This window comes from Lagenorhynchus albirostris, chromosome 10, assembly GCF_949774975.1.
Source record: "Lagenorhynchus albirostris chromosome 10, mLagAlb1.1, whole genome shotgun sequence".
In the NCBI taxonomy this organism is placed as follows: Eukaryota; Metazoa; Chordata; class Mammalia; order Artiodactyla; family Delphinidae; genus Lagenorhynchus; species Lagenorhynchus albirostris.
The window spans coordinates 21,229,897-21,255,329 of record NC_083104.1 but is presented as its reverse complement, the minus strand read 5'-3'; the positions used below and the strand labels follow the sequence as shown (position 1 = coordinate 21,255,329).

Below are 25,433 nucleotides of genomic sequence, written 5' to 3'. Positions count from 1 at the left end.
GAGGGATCGTATTAAAAGCATAACCTATGGGGAGGGGGAAGGTTAAGCTGTGACAAAGTGAGAGAGAGGCATGGACATATATACACTACCAAATGTAAGGTAGATAGCTAGTGGGAAGCAGCCGCATAGCACAGAGAGATCAGCTTGGAGCTTTGTGACCACCTAGAGGGGTGGGATAGGGAGGGTGGGAGGAAGGGAGACGCAAGAGGGAGGAGATATAGGGATATATGTATATGTATAACTGATTCACTTTTTTATAAAGCAGAAACTAACACACCATTGTAAAGCAATTATACTCTAATAAAGATGTAAAAAAAAAGCATAACCTCAATGAATGTTCACACTAGCAAAGTTCATAATTCCTTAATGTTTAAGATTCTGATCTTCATTCACATTTTGCCACTGTCTTCAAAACTTTTTTTTTTTTAAATCCTGTGCTTGTGTTATTAAATAAATAAATCTGCAATGGTCTTTAGTGGGAGTCACATATGCAAAAGCCTTAAGGATCACCAGCTGGATATAGAACAGCTGAGCACATTCCTTTTACTCAGCTGCAACTCCTTCTCCAAGGTATGAGCATGTGACCCAAGCTAGACCAGTCAGATTCTTTCACCCTGGAATAGAAATATGATTACAATGACCTATCGATCAAAGATTGTTGGAGCCTATTGTTCTGCCAGTGGTACTCAGATGAAACTGTCCATTGGTTTCTGCTCCCTAGATCCCTGCAGAGCCTGGATTCCTATCTTTTCTGAGGCTTTGTTAGTCCAGTTTTCCTTCAATTCTGTTAGCCACAATTGGTTTCTTTTGCTGGAAACCAAAGAATCCAAATTACTGGATACTAGAGGGCTTCCCACGTGCTAGGGACAATACAAAGGGCTCTACACGCATCATTTCATTTAACTCCAGTATAAGCAGATGCCAGAGGTAGCAAGTTATGAACCTATCTTACAGATAAGAAAACTGAGAAATAGAGATGTAAAGTCAACTTCCCCAAGCCACACAGGTAGAAAGTGGTGGAGCCATGATTCAAACTAAGGCCTTCCAGACTTCAAAGTTCATATTTCAAACCAATATGATAGGATGCTTTCCTACAGTAACAATCACAATGAAGTATAAAATGTACACAATGCCACGGGGCCCGAGGGAGGAACGCCATTAAATCAGCTTATGAATCAAGAGGAAGAAGGCTGCCAAACTGAAATCCAGAGAACTAAGTGTCACAGGACACGGTGTACCCTCAGACAATTGAGCCGAGTCTTAAAGAATGCATGAGTTCACCAGGTAACGAAGGTTGGAAGGGCATTCCAGGGAGAGGGCATGTTAGCCAGGCCTCTTGCTAGTCTGCAAGAATTTAACAAACCATATGCAGGGAGCTGGGTGGCTTAGCACCAAATCAACCTGTGGCTTGTCCAATTCTGCACAGGTACCTTTGTACTAGAAATTGGGTTCCTCTTGTTTCTGAAGCTCAGGTCCCTGACTATATCCTAGTTCCAGTAAACAGGTCCCTATCTTGTTTCCCGCTACTTTCTGGCGAGCCGCCCTGTTGCCTTCTACCTTTCTGCCTAGGCATCCGATTACCGGCTCTCTGAATCCATGATCCCATCTCTCCCTCAAGGGAGCCACTGTAATGACTTTATATTTACAGAGGGTATGAACAGTACGTATGTATGGTCCTCCGGGAGAATGGCTCCCCAGGAGCACCTATCAACACGTACCATGAACTGAAAACAAAATCTAGGGCTTCTTAATGAAATGAAACGGACTATGCCAGACATAAAATAAAGACCTTTTGTTTCAGCCCCTTTTTGGCAAAAGGATATTGTTTCCCTTCTGCGTGCTTACCATGAGTGATTTCACTAAGATTCTGTGAAGTCAAAGCCCACGGTTCAATTTTCAGCCTCTAAACAAACCCAGGCTTTTGGGGGCTAGGCATATGTTTTGGAGACAGACCTCAAGCAGTTCAACAAGTGTAATTTCTTGAGAATCTGCCTTCTTGAGAAGAGGTTTTGTCTCTGCTTTTCGTGTTCCTCCCGTTAGCATTTTCTCCCCCTTTCTTGATGGGACAGGTGTTCACCTAACCGATCATCGGTGATAACAGAACATCAACCTCAACGATATGACATAATTGGCTTGGAGGAGGGGCAGGCCTGTCAGCGAGATGACAACACACGTGTGTCGAAAAGCAGCGGACTCTGGTTGTTTGGGATGGGCTGTCCTTTAATGGTCACTGCCATGTAGTGGCCCATGTTCTCCTCCTATGGCATTTATTCATCACGGTCAAAAGTCAACACCACAGGGAATTCCCTGGTGGTCCAGTGGTTAGGACTCTGAACTTTCACTGCCACAGCCTGGGTTCAATCCCTGGTCAGGGAACTAAGATCCCATGAGCTGCATGGTGTGGCCCAAAAAAAAAAAAAAAAGAGAAAGAAAAGGAAAAAAAAAGTCAACACCACAGAGTTGGGGAGATAACTAGGTTAAGTCCAGCCCTAACACTGATCCAGCTGCTCGGCTTCTCCGTGCTTCCCTTTCCTTACCTGCCTCCACACCAGAAACATGAGAGATATTTTCAACTTAGCTTAGTGGGTGGCATGTATTTCAGCGGTCAGTGAGCAGTGGTGATTATTACTATGTTATTATTATCTGCCTACCAGGGGGGCTATAACAAAAGGTGCACATTTAGCTGGGAACCTGCTTAAAAGTAACAACAAGAATGGAAATTCCAGTTACCTTTCCTAAGCTCTTTCTCTCAAGGAAGCAACATGCTACAAAGGTGTCCATTTTGACAGAATGGGAAACCACTCTGAAACGCATACTCTTCTGACCACTTTATCTCCCCAGCTGAGCATATTTTCTTTGTTTTCCAGAATCTTTGCTGTGTCTGAGCGATAGCATCAAAGAAGGCGAATTGGGCAAGAATGACTCAATTATTTCGCATTCTGAACAATGCTGACTTGGTGACTGGCGTCCTGCAAGGGCTGCATTCAAACGCCTCGTTCCAGGTTGCGTTCAGTTATTGTGGGTAATTTTAGGCACTCACTGCAGCCACCTGCCTAAGTAGATTTCCTTCAGGTCCTAATCCACACCCCGAGCAGGGAGATCTGTATTTATTGCTTGTAATGACCCTGCAACCTCATAGTCCTGCTTTATAATGCACGCTGAAGACAGCGCTATAATTTAAGTGTATTTCATTTTCTCCAAATGACGATGCACAACTTCTGAGAGTCCCATATGTTCCCATTCATCTCTGGGAGGGGTGCACTCTTGGAAGATTCCCCAAGGGAAGAATTATTTGCTTCTACAATGTGCTCCCCTGCCAGGAAAACTCTGCCTCACTTCCGAATTTCCAGGCTTCCCAAGGAGAACTAGAGAGGGCCCTCCAGGTGTGAGCCTGTGGAAACCTGCCCTGGCGCTCCTCTCCCACGTTGTGACTCTTTGAGTTCTCCAGGGAACAGCTGGAGGCCCAGGAGGGTAAGGGCCTTGCTGTGACCTGTCTGAACGGGGAGGGAGTCTTCTGCCCCAGGCAATGTGAAGTGTTAGGGTCCCGTGGTGAATTCCAAGTGCTTGCTTCAAACTGCAAAATAGCCGGCTCCCGTCCACCATGAGCAAAGTAGGGACAGATGCTCTGAGAAGGAGACAGGAAGAGGCAGGAGAGGTTAACTTTGCAGGGAGGGGATGGCTGGGACTAGTGAATGATGGAGACAAGTGAGGAAATCTTCCACCCAGTGCAAAAGTGAGTGGGTCAGACCCAAGCCAGACAGTCTCCAAACTTCCATATTCAGTAGCCGTATATCACATTAAGGAATTTTTTACCCATTCAACATGTGGTTGAGGCAGCCTCTCTTAATTATATCATAAAAACAGTTAACATTTATTGAGGGTCTTCGTTACATGTTAACATGCACAATTCTCCAACAACCCTGTGTATTACCACAAGCTCCTTTTCCATTTTCTAGGTGAGGAAAGAGGCCCACAGAGGGTGCCAAAGGCCACACAGGTAATACACGGGAGAGTTAGGGTTAGAACCCAAGAGCAATGCTAAAGCATTGGTTCTTAAGGGATGGAGTGAAGTGCATCTGGCCATGTTGAAGACATTTTTCTGATTGTCCTGACCTGGAGAGTGTTCCTGGCATCTCATGGGTAGAGGCCAGGGGTGCTGCAAACATCCTACAGCACAGCATGGCTCCCTTCAGTGAAGAATTCCTTGGCCCCAGAATTCCCTGGCGGTCCAGTGGTTAGGACTCTGCACTTCCACTGCAGGGGACACGGGTTCTATCCCTGGTCAGGGAACTAAGATTCCGCATGCTACACAGTGTGGCCAAAAAAAAAAAAAAAAAAGAATTACTTGGCCCCAAATGTCAATAGTGCTGCTACTGAGGGAGCGTGCATTAAAGGCCAAGCATTGAACTTCTGTACCCTACGGCCTTTTCACCCATCATAATACTAATGCTTCCCTTCTGCCCTTTCGATGTCACCCTGAGGACAGATTACAGAGAAGACTGAGCAGATTCCCATAAACACTGTCTGATATGTGATTGCGGAGCACACAGAAATATAATCCTGTAAGAAACTGGAATGGGGGGCTTCCCCAGTGGCACAGTGGTTAAGAATCTGCCTGCCAATGCAGGGGACACGGATTCGAGCCCTGGTCCGGGAAGATCCCACATGCTGTGGAGCAACTAAGCCCGTGCGCCACAACTCCCGAGCCTGTGGTCTAGAGCCTGTGAGCCACAACTACTGAGACTGCATGCCACAACTACTGAAGCCCGCGTGCCTAGAGCCCATGCTCCACAACAAGAGAAGCCACCACAATGAGAAGCCCGCGCACCGCAACGAAGAGTAGCCCCCGCTCACCACAACTAGAGAAAGCCCGCGTGCAGCAACGAAGACCCAACACAGCCAAATAAAATAAAATAAAATAAATAAATAAATTAGAAACTGGAATCAGGATTGAGTTTTGAAGGATTCTGTGTCTTTCTGGAACTCTCATATGAATCAGGATGGTGACTCCTCAAAGACGAAGGCCCCTTACCAAGTGCCTGGAAGTTCAAGAATGGGTTAGGCCAGGAGGTCATGGTCAATATTAAGGCAACTAACAGACTTTTTCCCCAGGTTCTGGGATATCGTTCAGATGGAAGTGTGGTGATGTGCAAAGAGCTCTGGCTAACTCACACATCTGCCTCAGATCCCTCTGCTGGGCCTAAAGTAGGAGAAATCCGTTATTTCTCGGTGCTTTTTAATCACATTCCTCTGGGAAGAGGTGAACTTTCCTGTCCTCTCCTTATTGTAAATCACCTACTCTTTGACAGCTCTAAAATAACTCACGGCTACCCAGTCACAAACATTTTACCTTTTCTTCATTTATCACTCTTCACACTTGCATTTTTAAAAAACTGCTTAATACGTTCATTGTAGGAAAAAACATATATAGACAAGCAAAAGTCATTCCCACAATCATTCTACTCAGAGGTAAATTACTGTAAACATTTTACACTTTTCCCTACTCCTATCTTTTACTTCAGTGCCATCCTGTGGTCTGCTTCTTTCCCCTAGAATATACTGGGAACTTCTTTCCCCTAGAATATACTGGGAACTTCTTTCTATATCAATAAATCTATTTCTTCACCAGAATCTTTACCTGTTGGGCTGTATTTCATATATTTGTCTTTCTTAAAAAAATCAGGTGGAATGATGTGGACCCACGAGTTGCAGTCATAATGCTTCCTTGAGTTAAAGGCCAAACGTTCCAGAACCAGGCCAAGGGGTGCTTTTAAGACAGAAAGAAGTCTTTCAAAGGCTGTGTGTTTGCAGCAACTTTGACGGAAAGTTAGTAGTCTTTCCCCACATCTCCTACTAGGACTCTCCACACGCGGCGAATTCTCACCCCCAAGCGTCACAGACAGACAATACTTAGGGTACCTCTGAGTGGCCACTTACAGTCTTAGTGCATAGCAATGGAGATTTGGAAATAGGAGGAAGAAGAGAGGGGAAGAGGAGAGGGAGAACCAGAAAGGAAAAAAAAGCAAGAGGTAGTCCGATGAATAAGAGGGGTAAAAGACCAAGATCCTGGCGTTTTGTGGAGCTGGGTGGTACCAGCCAGAGCCACCTCGGCTTGCCCCCCGCCCCGCCCCCGAGGGGATGGGAGCTTTTCCAATGAGGTCACACGCAGTTCCCCTGCCACCCCTGAGAATTAAATGCCTGTTTGCTCACTATCAAGCTTTTCAAATGCTTACATCTGGGCTGCATTACCCAAGAGGCCCATGTGTTTGTGGATGATAATTTACAGCAGCAGATAACAACCCTGGGGCTGGAGGAGTCCCCCAGCAGCCTGGAGGAGTTTGGATTCACAGGGAAACAGAGGACGGGTTAAATGAATTATGGTGCATAAATAAGTTATGGGGCGTCTATACACATATGTGTTACACACATAGCACACATCATTGAGATTTTATAACTAAAGCACAGACAAAGGTTTAATCCTGAAGCTCATAAAGAGAGAACTCAGTGCATTCACCTTAAATGTTTTCTTCCTTCCATGCAGAAGCGGCATGTGTTTCTGAGCTGCTCCCTGCATCCTGGGGGATATGAACTGGGAGAAAAGTCTTTCCCTGCAAATCTGTGGGACCCCAGTGTTTAGCTCAGGAATCAATGAGACAATACAGGTCAAATATCTAACCCAGTGCCTGCCACAGGGTTAATGCTACATTTCAGTAGAGAGGAAACTTCTGGAGAGCAAAACTGTATGGTATTTTTCCTTTTCATAAACGCTGCAATTAAAAAAATGACATTTTTTATATTTGTATAATATTCTGCCAAGTTATTTTGTATCCCCTGATCCCTTTTTAATTCACAACCAACTTGCCCAAGATCCCATTTACCGTCTCCAGCGCACGGTATCAGAATCTGGGCCAGGAATGCGGAGGTTTTGGGGGTTGGAGGGGTGACTGTTTAAAAATTTTCCTACAGTGATTCAGATATGCAACCCCTCTCCTTCTGGGGGAGCTCTGAAATGCAATGTCCCTTTTCATCTGATGTCTTTTATTACAGCGATCAATTGTTCTCTGTAAAAATGCCATCACTTCCTGAAACCATCTTCATCGTTGGCATTTGGATATTTTAATCTTTATTTATTTATTTATTTAGGCCTTGCCTCGTGGCTTGCGAGATCTCAGGTTTGCCAACCAGGGATTGAACCCCGGGCCCCCGGCAGTGAAAGCACTGAGTCTTAACCACTGGACCGCCAGGGAATTCCCCTACATTTGGATATTTTTAATTGTTAGCAGTGAAAATAAGAGTGAGGTACATCCACATCATGCATTACTTCTGTGGGGAATCCTTCCTCCTTGTGTGCTAACTACTCAGCACCTACACACCTTGGTGTCCACGAGTGAGCGACTCCGAGTTCCAGGGCATGCAGCAGTACTTGCTGATGGGAAAGGCAATGACCCCGATATCAAAAGAGACCATGTGTCTTTCTAGAGGCTTCTGTGCTGACCCCGTGTCCAAATACAATCAAATGCTCTTTGGTTCTAGTCTTCAATGACTCAAAAGTGTTGTCACTCCAGGCAACCTGGGGGTGGTGGGGTGGTGGTGGTGATGTCTGCTATGATGTAAGTATGAGCGGCAGTCCGGTTTTCTTAAAAGAGGAGGCTGGAGACCCTCTGAGAGGCCACCAACGTCACTGCGGTGGCTACAGTCCCATTTGTGAGACCTCCAATCCACTCGCTGACCTCTGTCAGTTCACTTAATTCCCTGGTGTGTGCTTTTGCTCTATCATTTCCTTAATTAAACTGGAGTAACAACAAGTCCTTAATTGGAATAATAACAAAGACTATTAAGGCCCCACGGTACTGTTGGGAAGAAGAATTAAGTGAATAATTAAAAACTTGATAAGGGCTTTTAAACATGCAAGTAGTTCAGGGAAAGTAAAGCTAAGTGATTACGGGACACTCGTGAGATAAGTGCTGAAACTCACAAACAGGCAGCAGGCAACTCCGGAATCCCAGGAACTCGCTTTGGAATGACAGGGCCGCCTTATGAGTGACTGTACAGAAGGAAAGACACAGCTTTCTCCCCTGGCATTTTGAGACCAAAAATAGACCAGATAGTAGTGGTCAAAGAACTAGAACACAAACCTGGTGACTAAATAAATGGCACTGAGTAGTTAGGCTACAGAAGCACTACCTATGTGTCCAAAGATGAAAGTGTAAGGATGTTAACTGCAAGCTACATCTTAATAAAGTCACTGGAAACAGCCTAAACACTTAACAGCAGCGTGGATAGCTAAATTACGAAAGTGAAAAGAAATAAAGTGATTTTCATATACCCAAGGAAAGATCTCCAGGTTAAAAAAAAAAAAAAGTAAGTCACCAAACAACTCATCAGCCTTATTCTTCTCTAAGAAGGGGAGTGAACTGGGGATACGGTGAGGAAGCAGCCTGATGGACAGTAATTCTTCCTTTTCACTCTATATTTTCATAAAGTTTGAAATGTTTACAGCGATAATATAATTCTTTGTGAAAAAAGACTGATTTATGTTGAGCCATTTTCCCTACATAATACGAGATGAAAGCTTCTCTATTCTCTGACCCCTGCTTAATTACTAATATACATTTTTTGTTATTGCTGCTGGTCTGTGTTTGTCTTTTTCTCCATTTCCATGGACACAAGCACTCATATCACACTCTTTCCAGGAAACTCCTATGTTTTTCTGTAGGATTTCTGTGTACTTTTCCATACATGCTACGCTCCTGGACAAATCACCATTATGCTACCTCCTTCCTGGGTTCTAAAAATGTGACTTCTGGTGGTAAGAAAAAAATTCTAAACAAGATTTCAGAGCAAAAAGCAAAAAAACAAATTGGGGGCTGTCAGCGCTTTATTTACTTCATAAGGAACAGCCTCTATCCACAATGACCATCAATTCATGTTAAACAGAGACTTAAAAAGAAAAGGCCAATCAGGACATCTTATCACACTTTTGGATTTCAAGGAGCATAAAGAAGTAAAAAAAAAAGAAACAAGGGTTTGTGGAAATTGACATGATTTTGTCAGGTAAACATACTATAACCAAACCCCACCCCGCCCCAAAGAAAGACAAAAAGCCTCCACGGTCATGTCATAAAACAAAGCATAGTTCAACATCCAAAAAATAACATAAGCTCAGAATTTAGGGTCCATTCTTTAGGTTAATCCAGCTTTATGAAAACATATTTAGATTTATGGGAAATCTCCTACCTTAGCTTATTTTATCATATTTGGCTTCAAACCAGGAAGACAAAATTTATCATGAAAATATATCAAATTCAGGATAGTGGGGAGAGGGGCTACTACATAGGAAGGGGCTTTCAGCAAAATTGGTGCCTTTTTATTTCTTCAGCTAGGTAAGGAACATGGGCGTTACTCTTTATAACATTTTATTATCTTACAGTGTGAATAATTAATGTGAAAAAATATCTCCATCGTCGGCTGGCTTTAAGAAATCACTGATTTAGTTGAATGTATCCACTGCAGGAGGAAATAACTGAGGCCAATATGTATGGTTAAGTGACTTGCCCAAGCAGAGCTCAGAGGACAAATCAATTATTCCTTCCCAGCAGTCTCTTCAGGAAAGCAGAATTCAGATTTCTGTACTGTTAATTCTTTCCATGAGCATTTGTTTGCATTTTATTGTCTATTCCAATTAAGGTGTGAGATTGTATAAAATTCAATTATTTCCATAGTCTCTAGAAAACATTCCTACATAAAATGTAAGAGTAAGTGTTTGCTGTATTTCAAATTATAAAAATCTAGAAGTATGTTGAGTCAGAAACAGGTTTATGTATTAAAATATATTACTCACGTTTTTCAGCTTTAAATGGATTCAAGGGGCTTTGAGAACTAAAGGAAGGTGATTCTATACTTCATCTTCAAAGGAAACAGTTCTACACAGTATCTATGTTAACTTGTTCCCCAGACTAAGACAGCAAAGAATCTCTTTCACATAATAATTTTTTGATCTGTCCCTTCTTTTTTAAAATTCTCTGACTCTGATCACCAAGAATTTTTTTTTCTAAAAAAAAAAGAGGCAGGTGGTGATGGTAGATGTGTCTCTGGTTACATACCTCACAGAAAAGTACAAAACGGTTGGGCCTGGTTTCTTGGGCAAATCGTGGTCAAGAACTCGGTGGTCTAACTGTAGCCAGTTCTGCTGACCTCTGTAAGAGTAAAACAAAACAAAACAAGAAAGATTAAACAGAAACCCAGAGAAAGGTTTAATAAACACTGTGTTGGCAGAGCTGTGCGGTAACAGTTATTCTCACACATTAATGGTTGGAGTATAACCTGTTACAACCAGTGATGAGGCCAATTTGGCAATTTCTATCAAAATTACAAAAGCACCTGCCTCTGAACCAGCATTGTCATTTCTGGGAGTTAATCAGGATAAACCTGCACATGTGGAAAACAGCCTATGTATAAAGCCACTCACTGTAGCATTGTTTGTAGCAGCAAACAGGCTCACAACAACCTAAAAAAACGAATTTAAACAGCAATGAAATACTATGCAGCCATACCAAAGATCAAGGGTATCTTTACAAACTTATTGTGAAAAATTTTCAAAATATGGTGTTAAATGAAAAGGCCAGATGCATGACAGTGAGTATAATATATTGCCATTTTTTAAGTTAAAAAAAGAATAGCTAGACATATGTGCATTTATATGTATAAAAATATCTCAGAGAGGATACATCATGAAATGAACAAGAAACTGAAAACACTGGTTGACTTTGGAGATAAAAACCTAGGTGATATTAAACATATTACTCCTTAAATCCTTACTAAACATAAAATCTGAAATATTTTAGATAGTCAAGAAGGGAAACTTTTCTTTTAATGAAAACAGACAGACACAGATAGCTTTTATAAAAATATGGGGTCGACACACTACTATGTATAGAACAGATAACTAATAAGAACCTACTGAATAGCACAGGGAACTCTTCAATACTCTGTAATGACCCATATGGGAATAGAATCTAAAAAAGAGTGGATATATGTGTATGTATAACTGACTCACTTTGTTGTACAGTAGAAACTAAAACAACATTGTAAATTAACTAGACTCCAATAAAAAAATTAATTAAAAGATAAAAATAAAAATATGGGGTCAGGGCTTCCCTGGTGGCGCAGTGGTTGAGAGTCCACCTGCTGATGCACGGGACACGGGTTCATGCCCCGGTCCCGGAAGATCCCACATGCCATGGAGCGGCTGGGCCCATGAGCCATGGCCGCTGAGCCTGCGCGTCCGGAGCCTGTGCTCTGCAACGGGAAGGCCACAGCAGTGAGAGGCCCGCGTACCGCAAAAAAAAAAAAAAAAAAAAAATGGGGTCAAATACTTTCTGGGGGCTGTTTTTGGATATATATTATGGAATTCCTAACATTTAAGCACGTATTTGTTGATTCATTCAAGTGCTTCACTAAATTCATGGGTATAAACATTCTCCTGAAATTGTGACCTGAGGGATAGAAGAATTGAGACACTGTGGCTGGGGATTGTTTATGTGACTTTTCCAAGATGGTCCCACTAGTTGATCCATTTTAGATTGTAAATTCCCAGAAGGCAGAGACTACATTCGCTTGCTTACACAAAACTTAAGAACATGCTGATAGTGGTGGGATGTCAAATTTTACCAAAACCTATAATGGTTCAGAAGACATATTCCAACCTATTTTGGTCTTTGAGTACAAAATTTTTTTAAAAATCATAAAACTCTAAGCTGTATTTATTATAAGTAGATAGGAAACGTGAGTAATAATAATAGCAGCTAATCTTTATTGAGCAACTACTTAGTGCCAACCAAGCTGGTACTTTTAAAATATATTAATACTATATTTTACAGTAAATCTGCAAAGAAAAGTGGCAGAGCTGGGATTTGAACCCAAGACTTAGGATACAGGAGAAAATGAGATTAGAGGGTTGAATCAGCTTTTTTTTTTTTTAATTTTTGTTTTCTTGTAGTAAGAACTCTTACTACAGATTTACCCGCTTAATTTTTTTAACACCTTTATTGGAGTATAATTGCTTTACAATGGTGTGTTAGTTTCTGCTTTATAACAAAGCGAATCAGTTTCTGCTTTATAACAAAGTGAATCAGCTATACATATACATATACCCCCATATCTCTTCCCTCTTTTGTCTCCCTCCCTCTCACCCTCCCTATCCCACCCCTCTAGGTGGTCACAAAGCACTGACCTGATGTCCCTGTGCATGCAGCTGCTTCCCACTAGCTATCTATTTTACGTTTGGTAGTGTATATATGTCCATGCCACTCTCTCACTTTGTCCCAGCTTACCTCCCCCTCCCCGTGTCCTCAAGTCCATTCTCTAGTAGGTCTCTGTCTTTATTCCTGTCCTGCCCCTAGGTTCTTCAGAATCTTTTTTTTTTTAGATTCCATATACATATGTTAGCATACGGTATTTGGTTTTCTCTTTCTGACTTACTTCACTCTGTATAACAGACTCTAGGTCCATCCACCTCACTAAAAATAACTCAATTTCGTTTCTTTTTATGGCTGAGTAATATTCCATTGTATATATGTGCCACATCTTCGTTATCCATTCATCTGTCTATGGACATTTAGGTTGCGTCCATGTCCTGGCTATTGTAAACAGAGCTGCAATGAACATTGTGGTACATGACTTTTTGAATTATGGTTTTCTCAGGGTATATGCCCAGTAGTGGGATTGCTGGGTCATATGGTAGTTCTATTTGTAGTTTTTTAAGGAACCTCCATACTGTTCTCCATAGTGGCTGTATCAATTTACATTCCCACCAACAGTGCAAGAGGGTTCCCTTTTCTCCACACCCTCTCCAGCATTTATTGTTGGTACATTTTTTGATGATGGCCATTCTGACTGGTGTGAGGTGATACCTCACTGTAGTTTTGATTTGCATTTCTCTAATGATTAGTGATGTTGAGCATCCTTTCATGTGTTTGTTGGCAATATGTATATCTTCTTTGGAGAAACGTCTGTTTACATCTTCTATCCATTTTTGGATTAGGTTGTTTGTGTTTTTGATATTGAGCTGCGTGAGCTGCTTGTAAATTTTGGAGACTAATCCTCTGTCAGTTGCTTCATTTGCAAATATTTTCTTCCATTCTGAGAGTTGTCTTTTCATCTTGTTTATGGTTTCCTTTGCGGTGCAAAAGCCTTTAAGTTTCATTAGGTACCATTTATTTATTTCTGTTTTTACTTCCATTTCTCTAGGAGGTGGGTCAAAAAGGATCTTGCTGTGATTTATGTCAAAGAGTGTTCTGCCTACGTCTTCCTCTAAGAATTTGATAGTGTCTAGCCTTACATTATATGTGTGTGTGTATATATATATATATATATATATATATATATAATTTTTTTTTTTTTTTTTTGCAGTACGCAGGCCTCTCACTGTTGTGGGCTCTCCCGTTGTGGAGCACAGGCTCTGGACGCACAGGCTCAGTGGCCATGGCTCACGGGCCTAGCCACTCTGTGGCATGTGGGATCTTCCCGGACTGGGGCATGAACCTGTGTCCCCTGCATCGGCAGGCGGACTCTCAACCACTGCACCACCAGGGAAGCCCAAGCCTTACATTTTAGTCTTTAATCCATTTGAGTTTATTTTTGTGTATGGTCTTAGGGAGTGTTCTAATTTCATACTTTTACATGTACCTGTCCAGTTTTCCCAGCACCACTTATTGAAGAGGCTGTCTTTTCTCCATAGTATAGTCTTGCCTCCTTTATCAAAAATAAGGCAACCATATGTGCGTGGGTTTATCTCTGGGCTTTCTATCCTGTTCCATTGATCTATATTTCTGTTTTTGTGCCAGTACCATACTGTCCTGCTTACTGTAGCTTTGTAGTATAGTCTGAAGTCAGGGAGCCTGATTCCTCCAGCTCCATTTTTCTTTCTCAAGATTGCACTGGCTATTTGGGGTCTTTTGCGTTTCCATACAAATTGTGAAATTTTTTGTTCTAGCTCTGTGAAAAATGCCATTGGTAGTTTGATAGGGATGGCCTTGAATCTGTAGATTGCTTTGAGTAGTATAGTCATTTTCACAATGTTGACTCTTCCAATCCAAGAACATGGTATATCTCTCCATCTATTTGTATCATCTTTCATTCTTTTCATTAGTGTCTTATAGTTTTCTGAATACAGGTCTTTTGTCTCCTTAGGTAGGTTAATTCCTAGGTGTTTTATTCTTTTTGTTGCAATGGTAAATAGGAGTGTTTCCTTGATTTTACTTTCAGATTTTTCATCATTAGTGTATAGGAATGCCAGAGATTTCTGTGCATTACTTTTATATCCTGCTACTTTACCAAATTCATTGATTAGCTCTAGTAGTTTTCTGGTAGCATCTTTAGGATTCTCTGTGTATAATATCATGTCATCTGCAAACAGTGACAGCTTTACTTCTTTTTTTCCGATTTGGATTCCTTTTATTTCCTTTTCTTCTCTGATTGCTGTGACTAAAACTTCCAAAACAATGTTGAATAATAGTGGTGAGAGTGGGCAACCTTGTCTTGTTCCTGATCTTAGTGGAAATGGTTTCAGTTTTTCACCACTGAGGACGATGTTGGCTGTGGCTTTGTCATATATGGCCTTTATTATGTTGAGGTAAGTTCCCTCTATGCCTACTTTCTGGAGGATTTTTATCATAAATGGGTGTTGAATATTGTCAAAAGCTTTTTCTGCATCTATTGAAATGATCATATGGTTTTTATTCTTCAATTTATTAATATGGTGTATCACATTGATTGATTTCCGTATATTGAAGAATCCTTGCATTCCTGGGATAAACCCCACTTGACCATGGTGTATGATCCTTTTAATGTGCTGTTGGATTCTGTTTGCTAGTATTTTGTTGAGGATTTTTGCATCTATGTTCATCAGTGATATTGGCCTGTAGTTTTCTTTCTTTGTGACATCTTTGTCCGGTTTTGGTATCAGGGTGATGGTGGCCTTGTAGAATGAGTTTGGGAGTGTTTCTCCCTCTGCTATATTTTGGAAGAGTTTGAGGACAGCTGTTAGCTCTTCTCTAAATGTTTCATAGAATTCACCTGTGAAGCCATCTGGTCCTGGACTTTTGTTTGTTGGAAGATATTTAATCACAGTCTCAATTTCAGTGCTTGTGATTGGTCTGTTCATACTTTCTTTTTCTTCCTGTTCAGTCTTGGAAGGTTGTGCTTTTCTAAGAATTTGTCCATTTCTTCAAGGTTGTCCATTTTATTGGCACAGAGTTGCTTGTAGTAATCTCTCATGATCCTTGTATTTCTGCAGTGTCAATTGTTTCTTCTCCTTTTTCATTTCTAATTCTATTGATTTGAGTCTTCTCCCTTTTTTTCTTGATGGGTCTGGCTAATGGTTTATCAATTTTGTTTACCTTCCCAAAGAACCAGCTGTTAGTTTTATTGATATTTGCTATTGTTTCCTTCATTTCTTTTTCATTTATTTCTGATCTGATCTTTATGATTTCTTTCCTTCTGCTAACTTAGGGGTTTTTTTGTTCTTCGTTCTCTAATTGCTTTAGGTGTAAGGTTAGGTTGTATATTTGAGATGTTTCTTGTTTCTTAAGGTAGGACTGTATTGCTATAAACTTCCCTCTTAGAACTGCTTTCGCTGCAGTGCATAGATTTTGGGTGATCGTGTTTTCACTGTCATTTGTTCCTAGGATTTTTTTGATTTCCTCTTTGATTTCTTCAGTGATCTCTTGATTATTAAGTAATGTATTGTTTAGCCTCCATGTGTTTGTATTTTTTACAGATTTTTTTCCTGTGATTGCTATCTAGTCTCATAGCGCTGTGGTCAGAAAAGGTACTTGATACAATTTCAATTTTCTTACATTTACCAAGGCTTGATTTGTGACCCCAGATATGATCTATCCTGGAGAATGTTCCATGAGCACTTGAGAAGAAAGTGTATTCTGTTGTTTTTGGATGGAATGTCCTAAATATCAATTAAGTCCATCTTGTTTAATGTATCATTTAAAGCTTGTGTTTCCTTATTTATTTTCATTTTGGATGATCTGTCCATTAGTGAAAGTGGGGTGTTAAAGTCCCCTACTATTATTGTGTTACTGTCGATTTCCCCTTTTATGGCTGTAAGCATTTGCCTTATGTATCGAGGTGCTCCTATGTTGGGTGCATAAATATTTACAATTGTTATATCTTCTTCTTGGATCGATCCCTTGATCATTATGCAGTGTCCTTCTTTGTCTCTTGTAATAGTCTTTGTTTTAAAGTCTATTTTGTCTGATACGAGAATTGCTACTCCAGCTTTCTTTTGGTTTCCATTTGCACGGAATATCTTTTTCCATCCCGTCACTTTCTGTCTGTATGTGTCCCTAGGTCTGAAGTGGGTCTATTGTAGACAGCATATATACGGGTCTTGTTTTTGTATCCATTCAGCCAGTCTACATCTTTTGGTTGGAGCATTTAATCCATTTATATTTAAGGTAATTTTCGATATGTATATTCCTATTGCCATTTTCTTAATTGTTTTGGGTTTGTTATTGTAGGTCTTTTCCTTCTCTGTGTTTCCTGCCTAGAGGAGTTCCTTTAGCATTTGTTGTAAAGCTGGTTTGGTGGTGCTGAATTCTCTTAGCTTTTGCTTGTCTGTAAAGGTTTTAATTTCTCTGTCAAATCTGAATGAGATCCTTGTTGGGTAGAGTAATCTTGGTTGTAGGTTTTTCCCTTTCATCACTTTAAATATGTCCTGCCATTCCCTTCTGGGGTGCAGAGTTTCTGCTGAAAGATCAGGTATTAACCTTATGGGGATTCCCTTGTATGTTATTTGTTGTTTTTCCCTTGCTGCTTTTAATATTTTTTCTTTGTATTTAATTTTTGATAGTTTGATTAATATGTGTCTTGGCGTGTTTCTCCTTGGATTTATCCTGTATGGGACTCTCTTCACTTCCTGGACTTGATTAAGTATTTCCTTTCCCATATTTGGGAAGTTTTCAACTATAATCTCTTCAAATATTTTCTCAATCCCTTTCTTTTCCTCTTCTTCTTCTGGGACCCCTGTAATTTGAATTTTGGTGCATTTAATGTTGTCCCAGAGGTCTCTGAGACTGTCCTCAGTTCTTTTCATTCTTTCTTTATTCTGCTCTGCAGTAGTTATTTCCACTATTTTATCTTCCAGGTCACTTATCCGTTCTTCTACCTCAGTTATTCTGCTATTCATTCCTTCTACAGAATTTTAAATTTCATTTATTGTGTTCTTCATCATTGCCTGTTTGCTCTTTAGTTCTTCTAGGTCCTTGTTAAACGTTTCTTGTATTTTCTCCATTCTATTTCCAAGATTTTGTATCATCTTTACTATCATTATTCTGAATTTCTTTTCAGGTAGACTGCCTATTTCCTCTTCATTTGCTTCGTCTGGTGGGTTTCTACCTTGCACCTTCATCTGCTGTGTGTTTCTCTGTCTTCTCATTTTACTTAAGTTGCTGTGTTTGGGGTCTCCTTTTCGCAGACTGCAGGTTCGTAGTTCCCGTTGTTTTTGGTGTCTGTCCCCAGTGTCTAAGGTTGGTTCAGTGGGTTGTGTAGGCTTCTTGGTAGAGGGGACTGGTACCTGTGTTCTGGTGGATGAGGCTGGATCTTGTCTTTCTGGTGGCCAGGTCCATGTCTGGTGGTGTGTTTTGGGGTGTATGTGGCCTTATGATTTTAGGCAGCCTCTCTGCTAATGGATGGGGTTGTGTTCCTTTCTTGCTAGTTGTGTGGCATAGGGCGTCCAGCAGTGTAGCTTGCTGGTCATTGAGTGGAGCTGGGTCTTGGGGTTGAGACGGAGATCTCTGGGAGATTTTCGCCGTTTGATATTACGTGGAGCTGGGAGGTCTCTTGTGGACCAGTGTCCTGAACTTGGCTCTCCCACCTCAGTGGCACAGCCCTGACTCCTGGCTGGAGCACCAAGAGCCTTTCATCCACATGGCTCAGAATAAAAGGGAGAAAGAAAAGAAAAAAAGAAAAGAGAAGGGAAGGGAAGGAAGGAGATAAAATAAAATAAAGTTACTAAATTATTAAGAAAAAAATTTTAAGTAATAAAAAAAAAACGGACAGACAGAAACCTAGGACAAATGGTAAAAGCAAAGCTATACAGACAAAATCACGCACAGAAGCATATACATACACACTCACAAAAAGAGAAAAAGGGAATAATATATATATATCGTTGCTCCCAAAGTCCACCTCCTCAATCTGGGATGATTCGTTGTCTATTCATGTGTTCCACAGATGCAGGGTACAGCAAGTTGATTGTGGAGATTTAATCTGCTGCTCCTGAGGCTGCTCGGAGAAATTTCCCTTTCTCTTCTTTGTTCGCACAGCTCCTGGGGTTCAGCTTTGGATTTGGACCCGCCTCTGCGTGTAGGTCGCCTGAGGGCGTCTGTTCCCACCCAGACAGGACGGGGTTAAAGGAGCAGCTGCTTCGGGGGCTCTGGCTCACTCAGGCCGTGGGGAGGGAGGGGCGCGGATGCAGGGCGAGCCTGCGGCGGCAGAGGCCGGCGTGACATTGCACCAGCCTGAGGCGCGCCGTGCATTCTCCCAGGGAAGTTGTCCCTGGATCCCGGGACCCTGGCAGTGGCGGGCTGCACAGGCTTCCCGGAAGGGGGGTATGGATAGTGACCTGTGCTCGCACACGGGCTTCTTGGTGGCGGCAGCAGCACCCTTAGCGTCCCATGCCCGTTTCTGGGGTCCGCGCTCATAGCCGCGGCTCGCGCCCGTCTCTGGAGCTCCTTTAAGCGGCGCTCTGAATCCCCTCTCCTCGCGCACCACAAAACAAAGAGGCAAGAAAAAGTCTCTTGCCTCTTCGGCAGCTCCAGACGTTTTCCCGGACTCCCTCCCGCCCAGCCGTGGCGCACTAGCCCCTTCAGGCTGTGTGCACGCCGCCAACCCCAGCCCTCTCCCTGGGATCCGACCTCCGAAGCCCGAGCCTCAGCTCGCAGCCCCGCCCGCCCCGGCGGGTGAGCAGACAAGCCTCTCCGGCTGGTGAGTGGTGGCCGGCCCCAATCCTCTGTGAGGGAATCTCTTCGCTTTGCCCTCCGCACCCCTGTTGCTGTGCTCTCCTCCGCGGCTTCGAAGCCTTCCCCCTCTGCCACCCGCAGTCTCCGCCCGCGAAGGGGCTTCCTAGTGTGTGGAAACCCTTCCTCCTTCACAGCTCCCTCCCACTGGTGCGGGTCCCGTCCCTGTTCTTTGGTCTCTGCTTTTTCTTTGCCCTACCCAGGTACGTGGGGAGTTTCTTGCCTTTTGGGAGGTCTGAGGTCTTCTGCCAGCGTTCAGTAGGTGTTCCGTAGGAGGTGTTTCACATGTAGCCGGATTTCTGATGTATTTATGGGGAGGAAGGTGATCTCCGCGTGTTACTCTTCCGCCATCTTGAGGCTCCTCCCCTATTCCTGTTTTTTGTCACTTACTAGTTTTAACATAGGAAAAAAGTGTGTCTTTATTTCTGTAATTATTAGATGAGACTTCCAATAACTGTCTCTAGCTTTCCTTGGAGGAATATTATCAAGATAAGTTGATATAAGTGACATAAGGAAAGGTTCATAGAATTACTGCTTTTGTGGGTAAAAAATATATAAGGATAGGGGACTGGAAGTTAAAAGATTCTTACACTGTATTTGATCAAGTTTAGGATGGCACTGATTTGAAGACATACCCCAATTTCACAGATGCTCAAATGTATGTCTGAAATACATAAAGTATTGTATAGTATTCAAAAGTTTTCTTAGAGAAAATGAGACTAATTTTGAATTGTCTTTTTTGCTTTTACTTAGGAAGATGTGGCATCATTTAAGAAGCATAATGTATATTTACATGAACTTGTGTGAAATGATGTCCAAGAATGCAGCACGTTGTATAATAACATATAGAGCATAAATCAATTATATTAACCACAGAAGACACTCAAATACTATTATATATTGACGAAAATTCTTAGAATTCTTAGATACACTTCTGGAGAGATACAGAGCAAATTGCTACATCAAAAGACAGCAGCCTCAACTATGAGATTAAGTGTTTTTATAAGAAGATATTCATGTAAAAGTAATACAAAAATAAGTTTTTAGAAAAAAAATCTACCCATAATTTCACCAACAGGATGAAGTTAGAAGAACAAAAAAGTGAAAATTACCCTTAACTCTATCATTGAGATATATTCCAGGTTAACATGCTGTTTTCTAGCCTTTGAGAGTAAAATGAGATCAAAAAGCACTTACTCCTTATAACCTACTTTTCTCAAGTTTTTCCATCAGCAAATGGGACAGATCTAATCAATACCTCAAAAAGACATGAATTTACACATTCACCTCTATCAGCTGTGTTAGCCCACTATGAAGCAAGCGTCCCTTTTGGCTAGAATTGTATCAGTCTAAGGTCGATCATCTCAGGCCCACCGGATGGAACGGTGATCAAAAATCCCAATTGTGTTGTGAAACCTATTTGTTATTTCTTAATAAACAAAGCTCATCCAGCAAATCCTTTCAAAACAAGGAAAGGAAAAAAATGTCAAGTGGGTTGAAGGGGATGGGAACCATTATGGGGAACAGAGTGCTGCCTTAGGAGGGTCGTGACTGCCCTCTAGGGGTAAAGACTCGCCCTGCACACAGAACACCAGAAGGCACTAACCCGCGTGAGCTTAGGAATTCTACCCCCTCCCTCCAATAGGACCACAAATTTGTTTTTGTTGGTCACCATCACTACTTTTATCATGTAATTGCGTGATTCCATTTTTCCATTCCTCTTCTTGGCCCGTGGAGTAGGATACAGACAGTGGCTAGTTTCATTGACAAAATGTCCCCTCCGCTTTGCCTTACTCTGTTTGAAGTTCACCAAAGGCAAAGAACTGATGTGGCATCTAAGCTGGAAAATGCAATTCAGACAGCATCCTGGGAGGGATCCGACTAAGTGGTTTTATGGGGGCAGGGCAAGGGGAGTGCCGAAAGAAAATACTTTCCAAAAATATTTACCAGACAAGAAAAAGAACTAAGCCTGTGACCAAGACATTCCAAGGAGACACCCTTTGACAGAAGCAATTTTCCAGACCTGTTCCCCAGAAAGGTGGAAATGGCCAATTCCCACTCCCCCAAGAGCCCAGCTCATACTTCTTCTAAAAATAAACACAGCTAGAGCCAGAAGACACCTTCTAAACTGATCATAATTCAGAAACAGACTCTGCTGTCATTTGCAGGGGAGTGCACGAAGGACACTTTGGAGCCAGGCTTCTTGGAAAGACTATAAGCATTGACTGATGTCACTAAAGAAGAGAGCTAGAGGAGGGACTTAAGTGAGACATTCTTCTTCCAATAGAGTATTTAGAAAGAAATCATCCCCAGGCACACGATGGGGAGAGTGGCCCAAGGCAGAAAAGGAAATCATTCATATTATGTATTCCTTACTTTCTGAAGAGAAGGTGCTACAGTCTGAACACTTGATGTATGCCTCCTCTGGCTATGTTCACCTGAGTCTGGAGCTTTCCCAAAAGCCTGCCATGTGGCCAGGACTCTTTTCCAGCCCACCATGAACCTTACAGCCTGGGACATTTGCAAGACCACAGTCATTAATCATGTCACTCCCCTGCAGAACATCCTTCAGGGGCCTTGGTGTGCCTTCTGCATCTCCATGACTCTCTGGGCCCACCTGTGTGTTTGTTCTTCTTATATCTTAATCCACGCTCAGGCCAGTTTCCTAGCCACTGGGCAGATGTACCATGTTCATGACCATGTCCATGCACTGGTGCACAAAATGACTTTTCCCTGAATGCCGGCTCCTCTCCCCACTACCTAAGGTCTAAGTGCCCTCCCAGTTACCCTCCTGTGTGGCTTCCCACCCAAGTCCTCCTTCAGAGCACACCTTCCTGCCATGACGACGAACAATAGGATGTTGTGTGCATGGGCTCTGCATAGTATTGTACCTGTTTAATAGTTTAATACTATGACCCTATCATATGTACCTTATATAGTACTTATTACTTTGGTGCTATTATTATGCCCATTGTACAGATGAGAAAACTTGAGTGTCAGAGGTATTAAGTCTAAGATCTCATAGCTACCAAGCTTCTATGATGTCCACCCTGCCTCCCTCTCAACCTTTATCTTGTACCACTTTTCCTCTTACTCTCTCTATTCAAGGCATACTGGCTTTTATTTTTTCGTTCTCAAAAATAAAAAAACAAAGTCAAGCTTATTCTCACCTGAGAGTATTTCCACCCGCTTTAGCTAAGAAAGCCACGCCGACTTTTGCAGAACTGGTTCTTGCTTTCTATTACACATCACCTTTTATAAGCCATCCTGGTCCACCCTGTCTAAAACTGCACCACCCCACCCCCATTTTTCTTGATTATGGCCTCTTGTTTCATGTTCTTCAAAGCACTTGTCATTGCTGGTATCTTCTCATTTATCTTTTTTTTTAATATATATTTATTTTGGCTACACTGGGTCTTAGTTGCAGCATGCAGGACTGTTTAGTTGCAGCATGCAGACTCTTAGTTGTGGCATGTGGACTCTTTAGTTGCGGCATGCATGTGGGATCTAGTTCCCCAGCCAGGGATCAAACCCGGGCCCCCTGCATTGGGAGCGCAGAGTCTTACCCACTGGACCACCAGGGAAGTCCCTCATTTATCTATTTATTTACTTGTTCTACTGGACCATACTAGTGCAACATAAGCTCCATGAGAGGAAGAACCTGGTCTGTGTTGTTCACAGCTGAATCCCTGGAAGCTAGAACAAATGCCTGGCATTTAGTGGCACTCAAGAAATAACTGTTGAATGGATAAATTACTCTAATAGTCATGATTTTAGCCTCTATTTTATGTGACCTTTCCCTAAATTGTAGTGTTTGTGTATTTATGGTTTTTACCATATAACTTAGCCATCATGTATTTATGGTTTTAAGTCAATGCTGTTTGCTATGATTTCAGTCACATCCAGATTCAACCTGTATGTGTGTGTTTAATCACTGATTCTCATGAACTGGTTTTGTCTTTCCAGCTAGCGCCTGTGCTCAATGGACATCTGCATTTCCTATTTCATCCAGCAGAGGACTGATCAGACAAGGTCTCAAACTGCTGTTGAGTGAACAGATAATTTTGTGATTCGGGATGAAGTGGGTGAGGTGGAGTGCACTTTTTTCCTGCTTTGTTGAACTCCATTCAGGAAACATCTTGAGTCTGAAATCAAAGTTTTCAGGTTTTTCTATGTCTCCTGACAACTCAGCTGTCTGGGGTTTTTTTGTTTGTTTTTTTTTTGCCCAGCCCAAGTCCTGAGCCCACTGGCATTTCCAGGAGGTCCTAAGCTTGCAGCCCACCAAGGCTGGAAGTAATCAGCACATACAAAGTGTTAAAAACAAATTAACCCCTTCCTGAGGTAATTTTCTGCCTGGTTAACATGAAGAATGGAAAAATACTTAAACTGAGAGAGTTACGGAAAGAATGCTGGCTGGGTGGTTGGCCAATATATTTTGTGTCTGGAACACGTTTTCTTGAATTTTAATATTTGAAGAGCTCTTTGCAAATTATCCCATAAGGGAGAAGAAATCATTTAATATATCAAGCTGCATATAACGTAGGCAAGTCAGGCTGCCATAAAGCACACACACACACATGCAGAAAAGAGCTGGTAAGACTAAACACCTTAGCTTCCACGGAGCTTTAAATTCTTGTGAATTCACTGTTATATACCAAAATATACACAATATCCACGTTAGCATTAAAAATGTAAGTAAAAGAAAAAAAATGAGGGTTACATAAAATGGGCCTGCCTAAGTGGAAGTTAGAAATTTCGTCCATCATTCAAGTATATACATATTTATCAGGTGGGCACCAAAATCGCCTTTAAACTTTCTGGCCACCACATCCAAACATTAATTCGGTTTCAAGATATGAGTAGATGACACTAGCGTTTCTAGCCCTGGTACATAAGCTAAATAAGCAAGCACAACTGCATTCAAAGCAATGTGAAGACAGACTATCATCTAGAATAACAAACTCACTGCAACAAATTGCTAAGGCACTTGGGACAATGTTCTGAGTTCTTAGAATGATCAATATTCCCTTTCTTCTCCTTTTACCAGAGTTCTAAAGAAAAACCTGTATTAAGAAATCTTTAGCTAAGCAGGACATATTCTAATTCTTGCAGCACTCCCCCTGCCCCTGCTTTTGCCAGTTGAGAGTTACGCACATAGGTAACCCAAACAAAAGGTAAAAATAGGAAGACTTACGTGTCATCTGTAAACGTGATTCCAAAATACTCCTTTTCTTTCAGGCTGAAATGCGAAGCCACGAGGTCCAGCAACTCTCTTGATAAAAGTTTGGGCTGTTAAGATAAAAACAGGATTAGGAACAATTTGGTCCCCTCTCTCTCTTACTGCTGCCACTTTCCTCTGTCCCAAACAGTTTAAAGCAGCCTTTGTTTGTTTGTTTTCGGATGCCCGTGCCCTTTTGTTGCTTAATCTACTATAGACCATTCTCTAAGGGTTCGGGAAGGCGGGGGGGAAATGGGAACAGGAACACCGCTGAGATCATCATTTTGATATATTTGCAATTCCGCCCAGCACCTTATTTTTTCCTCTAAAGTAAAAGTGTATGCACCAATGCATTGGTGTTTTGGAAAAAATGCTCTTTTATATATAGTATGGTGCTAGTGATCAAGACAAAGAATATTAAACACCGCCTAGACTGTAGGAATAACTTGGCTTGGTCAACTGAGGAGGGTCAAGACCCAAAGGCTCAAGACCCAGAGAGAACTAACAACAACAACACCACCACAATAATAATAATAGTGACTGTCTACTGTGCTGGACTCCTTCTACCCATTATTTCATTTTAATCCTTACAAAGAGTCTATGAAGTAGGGGTTCCTGCCATTTTATAGATGAGCCAACAAAGGCCAAGAGCAGTCAAGCACCTTGCTTGATGTTCCAGTTAGTTAAGGACCTGATTTGAACCCAGTTCTGTCTGAATCCAAAGACTAAGCTTTGCACTTCTCTCCTGGGATGGAGTAACTGTATCCATCGTGCAGATCATCATCACCAGTACTTACTGGGCACCTCATTAGAGGAAGGATCTAGTCTATAAGCTTTTGGGAAGCACTGGCTCTGGTGGGAAGAAGCATGGTTTGTCATCAGCCAGTGTCCAGAGTGAGAGCAGATGGTGGATGTGCAGAGACTGGGGAAGGAAAGGGGGATTGCAGGGAGGCATTCTAGGGGGACTTCTTTTGAACTTTGAGCCACACATTTTAGGGCTCATTATGGTAGTTTGAGGGTTGGATGTTTGTTGTTGGGGAAGAAAGAACAGTCGTGATAAAAAAAGAAGAAAGAAAAAAGTTAAAGGAAAAGAAAAAAGAAAAGAATAGAAATCTAGACCAAAAGGTCTACTCTGGTGAAACTATGATTGATGTTCTATTTTCATTCTAATTGAAGCCTGTACA

At 41.8% G+C, this 25,433-nt stretch overlaps 1 protein-coding gene across 3 annotated transcripts in view; it reads right to left on the bottom strand.

Moving 5' to 3' along the window:
* Positions 1-25,433, bottom strand: part of FRMD4B (FERM domain containing 4B) — a 186,460-nt gene that overhangs the window by 103,932 nt on the left and 57,095 nt on the right. For 2 of the 3 annotated variants that reach the window (XM_060161366.1, XM_060161367.1), the window contains exons 3-4: positions 24,226-24,320; positions 10,104-10,196 (exon numbers count right to left, since the gene is read on the bottom strand). In XM_060161366.1, coding sequence (XP_060017349.1) covers positions 10,104-10,196; positions 24,226-24,320 — 188 coding nt within the window. Of the gene's footprint in view, positions 1-10,103; positions 10,197-24,225; positions 24,321-25,433 lie in introns of those variants that run through there. The other variant, XM_060161368.1, reaches the window with a different exon arrangement.